The sequence below is a fragment of the Rattus norvegicus genome, chromosome 3 (assembly GCF_036323735.1).
Source record: "Rattus norvegicus strain BN/NHsdMcwi chromosome 3, GRCr8, whole genome shotgun sequence".
Taxonomy (NCBI): domain Eukaryota; kingdom Metazoa; phylum Chordata; class Mammalia; order Rodentia; family Muridae; genus Rattus; species Rattus norvegicus.
Genome location: NC_086021.1, coordinates 73,227,364 through 73,234,789, shown reverse-complemented (window position 1 = coordinate 73,234,789; position 7,426 = coordinate 73,227,364). Strand labels below are relative to the sequence as shown.

The 7,426-nt window shown below is 40.5% G+C and overlaps 1 protein-coding gene across 8 annotated transcripts in view; it reads right to left on the bottom strand.

Moving 5' to 3' along the window:
* Window positions 1-342: 342 nt before the first annotated feature.
* B3galt1 (Beta-1,3-galactosyltransferase 1) overlaps window positions 343-7,426 on the bottom strand; it is a 573,038-nt gene continuing 565,954 nt past the window's right edge. For 7 of the 8 annotated variants that reach the window (XM_017591942.3, XM_039105589.2, XM_017591945.3 and 4 more), the window contains one exon: window positions 343-5,284. In XM_017591942.3, the coding sequence (XP_017447431.1) occupies window positions 4,075-5,055 (981 nt within the window). In that variant the 5' untranslated portion in view covers window positions 5,056-5,284 and the 3' untranslated portion in view covers window positions 343-4,074. 8 annotated transcript variants of the gene reach the window in all.

Sequence of the window (7,426 nt, the reverse complement as noted above, 5' to 3'; positions counted from 1 at the left end):
CCCTGGTTTGCTAAGCAGGTTCTCAACACGATGTCCCTCTGCAGGTGGAATTTATTGACATTTTCAACACACACGCACTTAATTGGATAGTAAAACATCTCTCTGAAGCCAATGAGAAGCAGGCAAGAAGCACATTTCCTAAACCCAGAGGTCGTCCATGGCTTATTTATTGAACCGAAAGGTCTCCAAGTATACAACTAATCCGTTTCGTGCTTTTATGGAAAAATCTCTGAGTTGTTTAAAGCATTGCTTACGTTGCAATTGTTAGGAAGATTATAGTGGGTGGGCATAAGCAATTACATCTCCCCAAAGAGAGCCGTTCAAATAAGCAGAGAAACAAGATGAGTTCTTCTTTTGTTTATTTGTCTCAGGAGTTTAAAAAAATCAGTCTTATGAAACCATGATCCTCCTCTTGACAGATGGGCCTGTCCAACCGCATCGCGCTTTCAACCAACAGTTTACATTTCAAGAGGAAGGGAGAGAGAATGAATGGAAAGACAGCGTCATCTATTCGTCACATGTTGTAACACTGATACAAAAAAATAGTATTCTGATTAGCAGCTTGATTGGCAACCCATGTAACCCTAAATAGCACTACAAACCCAGAGAGTGCACTTCAACACACAGTTACTTTTGGCAAAACCATATGTACAATTTCGAACAAATAAATACATAAATACAATCATTCATTTATAACAATATACCTAAAGGTCAATTATCAACAAGCGTCTCTAGTGAATTACTTCTTTCATTCCTCAGTTACCTGTAGCTTATAAAAAGTATCTTCCGCTTTACAGAAATGACACGATCAGTTCCCGCCTTGAGCGCACGTATTAGGAAAGGTAGAAAATGAATTCCACACACTGCACATAAATATCCCATGGTCTCTTGTTAGAAGAAATTTGATTGAAAAACTCCTTCCTCGACTTCTCGGTATAGAGTTTGTTTCCCCTCCGTATCTTATCACACAAGGGGTTTTGTTCTTCCGTATTTAATTCCAATCAAAAATGGTCTTCGTGTTTTGAATCTGGTTATTTAAAAGTACATCGTTGTGTATTGACTGCTCCAAGAGGACACAGAGCCACATAAAGGAGGCACCAAAGAGAAAGGATTCTTTTTTTTCCCTCTATGAAATACATGAAGAAGCTTTTAAGATTAGGTGCTGATGTTATCCCGTACATAACGGAGAAATAGTGGGGAGCCAGACAGTGTTTAGAACATTATTTGAGTGACTTCTGGTACAGGAGGGCTGCCGTTATTTTAACTTTATTATTGCAGTGCTGAGGACGGACCCAGAGCCCTCTGCATGCTAGGGAAGTGTTTACCACTGAGCGAAAACCCCCAGGCCCAGAATACTGCCATTATTATGAAATAGTTTTCTTAAACAAATGCTAAGAATGGCTTAATATTTGACAATAACCTGACCACTCTCTTGTCATAGAATTAACAAAAGTAGAAAATTAGAACTTTTCCTTGATAAGCTAAACATTTCTTTTTTGAACATCCAAAAAAGAAAAAAAAAAAACAAAAACCAAAAACCAAAACCAAAACCAAAAAAACAAACAGAGAGCGACCATGCTTAAGGCTATTGAGATACCGGACAAATGGCCTTACCTCATCAAGTTCCATGCAGAGGAAAATGTTAACCTATCAAGCAGATTCTAGCTGTACATACAATTGAGGTGACAAGAAAAGCGCCTTTAAAATATATACATGTAATCTTGGGTGTCTATTTACATGTTTGTCATAAGGGTACTATGTAGCATAAAAATGTTAAGAAATAGTCTTTAAGACACATGATTTTCCGATTTTTTTTTTTGCTCCTTTCCAAGATTAGGGCTCTATGCATATTTTGCACATACATATAAAGCAGTTCATAGGTGTGCATACATGGTTATCATAGTGTGAGATTTTGGACATGAAAAGTGGTTTGGCTGAATGGGATAGAGGCCAGAGCAGGAGACAGAGACTGCATTCAGCTGTGCAGCTGGGGGGCCAATGAGGCATGAGAGTGCGAGACTTTCCCAGCCATAGAGCTCTTGGGGTTTGAGGCTAGCTGGTGGGAGGGTGACTCCCCTTGTCCTGTTACAGCTTTTCCCGGGTCACTTGACACCATCGTTATTAAAGGATGGGAAGTCCTACAGTATTTAGTACTTTGGGGGTGATGAGATATCAAATGTTTCCTAGCAAGGGATTATGTGATTACGGAACTCCATTTATTCTTTGTATCCCCATCACGACCAGCTTCTATGGGGGTTTCGCAAAGGTCAATGTGCAAAGAAAATAGCTCAAACGAACAACCCTTTTCAGTGGTGGGGCTTTCTTTTCATCCCAACACTGAGTAGAGCATGGATGGTAAATGTGTGACTGTGGAGATTTGCTGAAGATTTTCATCTTCCCAGGGAGCAGATTAGCTCTACGTGTTCTAACGAGGTTTATGAATTCAGGGCAAATGTTTGTGTTTGGCAAAACCTGTACAAAGCTCCTCCCCAAAGCAAAGCAGATTCTTTTTGCTTTAAACATCCTGGGATGCCAAGGCAATGCACTGAAGTGACAAATTCATCACCAGAATGAGAGACCATGGTGTGGTGGAGGAAGAAGCTTCCCTAATCAACTAACTTACAGGCAAGGAGACTCAAGTCTTCCAAGAATTAGGTACACTGATAGTTCACGGTCAATATTTTGGTAAACTGTTATATTAAGATGATGTTGCCATCATGGATAACCATCTTTAAAATGACTGCAATCATTTTAGCATTTAGCATAGTGCGTGATACACACGGAATTACATAGCACCTTTTAAACTAAAGATCTCAAAATACTTATTAGCAAATGTGATTTGCTCTCACAGTACCTGTGAGGTAGATTTTTCTTTTTAGCTGTTTCACAAGTGAGCAGACAGAAGCACATCAAAAATGAGACCCCTGCTCATGTGAGCCACATACATTTGTGGCATCAATGGGATCTGAACTCGGCTTCCCTATTCTTCCTTACCACAGATCTCAGCCACAGAATCTCCAGAACATCAAAAAGATTTTTTTTTTGCTGCTAAACATAGATGAACGTTTTTGACGTTGAGAGCATTTCTTCTATTGGTAGCTGGGGCATGTCTTTTAATAATACTGGTAACTCATTAAAGATTTTCTCATGTGCTTTGCAAACATGTGAGAGAGGGCCTTGTATACTACTGTCAACCTTATGCTCATTAGAATGGATACCTAAATTGGCATTTCATCAGTTGTTATGTATTATTTCTGGGCCTCCTACCAACCTGTTTTCTATACATGGAGACACAGACCTGCCTGATCCAAAACCATACCATGCACTTAAAGGCAGTATATGGAAGGATGCAGATGAGAGGTCCACATTTAGCCTTCTCCTTGGTGGCACCATGTAATATCTGTTATGGGGGGGTTATTTGTTTACTTAAAGTAGCATTTTATGTACAACCCACCTGCTGACCAGATTCAATCCTTGTAAGTCCATGCCGAGGTGTTTTCTATCCACACGGGATAATTGATTCTCAAGTTTACATCCCCATTTATTTCATCCTAGCCTCCCTACCCCAGGGAAAAAAATCAGTTATTGGTAGGATCTCAAATTCTGCACACATTCCATGGCGACTTATGTAGGAATGCCATGTGACAGCAGCGCAAAGCATTGATTACCTCATCTAGTGTGTGCTCCTGACTGCGTATCTTTCCCGACTTGTTGTGATTTCTAAGAAAGAATCACTATTTACATTTGCAGAGGTGGTATGAAGACATTACTGTGAGTTTCTATCTCCTGGCCCAGATCTTTTTTCTCAGATGCACGGTGCGCTAATCTGGCAGTTATTCAGGGTCACTCTTTCTTAGGACCTAAGAATGAAACCTGGCCCTTCACGAACTCACTCACCATTTCTATGGCCGAGCCCAATTCTTGCAAAGTACTGATCCGATTAAAGACTAGGAACAGGAAGCAAAACCTTTACAAAACCCCTTACCAGTTCGTGCTCCCTTGGTGGCACCTGTCAATACCAACGTCTTAGTCCCCATTTCTTAGAAAAGAAAGTTATTTACAATGATAAAAGTACTAACATCTGAGATGCTTCTTGCTTGACATGTCATTCCAGATCCTGTGCATTTCCTCTGGAGAGATCTGATGGACGGTGATGACGCGGCGGTACCTACACAAACTGTAGGCCATTTTCCAGTGATTGAAGCCACTATTCTGGAAAGGATGTATGCCCAGCTTTCGAAGACACAGTCCCACATACACATCTTCAAGATGAAGCAGCCTGGTGTGGAGTGAGGTCTTGTAAATGAGTTCTGCCACATCAGCGGAAAAGATATAGCCAGTCCCCGAACAGAACGGTGGGTAGTTGCTGTCAGGGTACAAATCCCTAGGCATATACCACTTACTGCGGACATCCCTGATTGGCCCGCCATTGATGACGTAACCAGTGAAATATCTTCTTCTCGGCTTGGTAGAGGGTTTCAGGAGTTTATAAATAAGGTTGTCCATGTTCACAAAAATGTCACTGTCTGTTTTCATGACATACTTGGCTTTTGAGCAGAAGGTGGCAACCCATCTCATCCCCATTAAGGTTTTGAGGGTGAGGTTGTGGTAGGAGTCAATGAAGTCCTCCACGATGATGTCATGGAAGATCTGGCTCTCTTGCTCCACCATCTGGTTGAGAACAGGATCAGCATTTTTGCCCAGGAGGAAAAGCGTGGCTATCTTGATCCCTTTGAAGTTGTTCTCATCCCCCCAAGTCTCCCGGATTGCCTGGCGGGCATCAAATTCCTTGTGGGTGGTGCTAATGAGGATCACAAGAAAAGGAATGTTTTTCTCACATTTGTTGGGTTCATTTATAAGAAACTCAAAAGAATGTGGGTTTATAGGTCGAGTTCTTATGTTGCCAAACGTGAAGTTTTTCCTGGCAACTGTTAGGTGACTGAATGGCTTTGAGCCAGTGTATGATGAAGTAGGTCTTGTTATGCTTAAGTACCAGAGAGCGCTGGCCCAGCACACAACGGTCAACACATACAGGCAGGAAACCTTTGACGCCATTTTCTTCAGAACGCGTCTAATCCAAATACTGAAGAACACGTCTTTTGGGCACTAGTTTCTTGCCCCCTCGCGAAGGCAGCATATTACTCGGCAATCTAAAAATTCTGCCAGAGAGGAATTGCTTGGTGGGTGTCCATGGGCTTTATTTGTGCTGTGGCATCATGGAATTCACTTTACTTTCTTCCAAACCCGATGGAAGCTCCAAGCCTCAGAAATCTTCCTCAGAACTCTGCAAAAATCAATAAAGTACAGTTTTATTCCTGCTTACTTAGCCATTTCCATATTCTTGAATAAACACAATAAGTTTGTAAGAATTACCAGCAATGACTAAAGTAAACACGGCCATTCATCTTCATACGCCCCAAGAAGCCCCGGAAATAACCTCCTAGCTTCTCTTCTCTCGTGAACAGAAAACTGTTTATGCGTATTGATATTCGATACATGAATACATTGGCCATGAGCAGTAGGTGAGTCAGGAGTAAAGCTAACATCAGTAATTTTCCAAAAAGGGTCTCCTTCTCCAGAAAAGACTGTCTTTGCACTTAGTCACATTTTTTGCTCTCAAATTCTTCAGACGAACTCACATCACAGTTCAGATACCTTTCACTTTCCCAACTTTGAGCTTTTAATCATTTGATTTTGATAAAAAAATTTAACCTTTAATGTTGCCTCCTTTCCTTCAGTTCTCCATTTGAGAATGTGTTGATAGCTGCATCCTCACAAACTTTTGCTAATACCTTGCTTTCTTGGCTCAGTATGAGGAAGAATTGTTGCCTGTTCCTGCTTTGGCAGTAGGCACAGTTCTTACCATGCAATTCTGCTTTCTCCAAGGCTTCAGAAAACATACTTACTCATTTTTTATGGCTGGTAATAAAGTTCCTTCCAAAGACACTACTTACTGAAAGTCTGGCCCTAGAAAGGTAAGACATAACTGGAGAAAGGTGGTCCCTAAACCATTCCTTTGAGCATACACATTTTTCCAGTCCCTTCCTCATGGCCTGTGTCCTTTCATCTATGTAGTAAATGGCTCCCAGTTCTGTATTCTCCCGTGACTGTCCTCATCTTTCCTACTCTTCAGTATCGACTTAGACATTTGTAGGCTTGGAGGACACTGAGCCAGACCCCTCCCTTATAGTCAACAGCCAAGAAAACAAAAGTTGGAATTTTAAGACTCTAACAATTGGTCAGAAGAATGGTACTGGAATCATTTCTCTCACTATGGGAGGAGACTTGCCTGGATCTCATTAGTAGATGACTGTCTAAGTCTAGAGCTAAGAATACTAAGCCTTGCGTAATACTGCACTGCAGAGGCTTTCTGATAAGAACAAAGACATATCATTGCCTGCTTTTGTAAGAGCCAATCCAAGTGTTCTGCCCAGTCCTTGAATGTCTATGACAAAGTTCCTCTTGTAGAGCTGAACACTCTAAAGTCTGTAGAAATGGTATAAACCCTTCCTGAAATGTAGACTGATACTATGGTCCCTCTGACCACCATCCACTACCTTTCTTCAGACGGTGCTTGGTTTTGTGCAAACAAATTCTACGCCTGCTTGCTACTAGGCTCATACGTCTTGTCTGAATTCTTTCAACTATGGTCTCAGGGACCAAGAGGTGCAGACAGAGAAATAAGCCAAGAAAGGTGACACCAAAACTCTGACGCTATCAATCAAAAGAGAAATGCTTCTTCTTTGTATGTTGTTCTCTGACATACATTGGTTACAGTTATATGAAATTAACCAAAACATGGAAACTAGCAGCTAACCATCTTGGTTATACTGATTTCAGAGTTGTTCTACATTACATGGAATTTCCTGTTATCAATGTCCCTATATTTTTTTGAGGAAATTAGACTGGACTTTTTTATTTTTTCATTTATTCATTCATTAATTTGTCTTGCTGATTGACACATCTATATGCATTGGATGAGTATAATCAAAGGGACAGCTGAGCTTAAAGTTCACAAATTCAATGAAGATGTTACAAAAGACAAACTGGTATTCAAATTAAGTTGTTCTTTGAAAAACTAATCCTTTCTAAAACTGGCATTGTTTTCTAGAGCTTAAAAAACACTATCCCAGCCAAAAATATGTGTCAAATTATAGAGTTCATTCATGTAAAAAATTATTTCTTCCTTTCTAGTTAGAACAGAATTCAATAGCTATGGAAGGGAAAGGCAGTAATACTAATTTCAACAAAGTCTCCTTCAGGGATAACTATGTGCTTGGGCTGGTTAGTCTTTGGCAACTTAAAACCCATACTCTTGTATAGTCTTAGAGCTAACCATGAGACCAGCAATAATTCACTTCCACCATTGAATTTTGGTGATTGGACAGAATAGTACAGTGGTTCACACCACATAACTTTTACATAG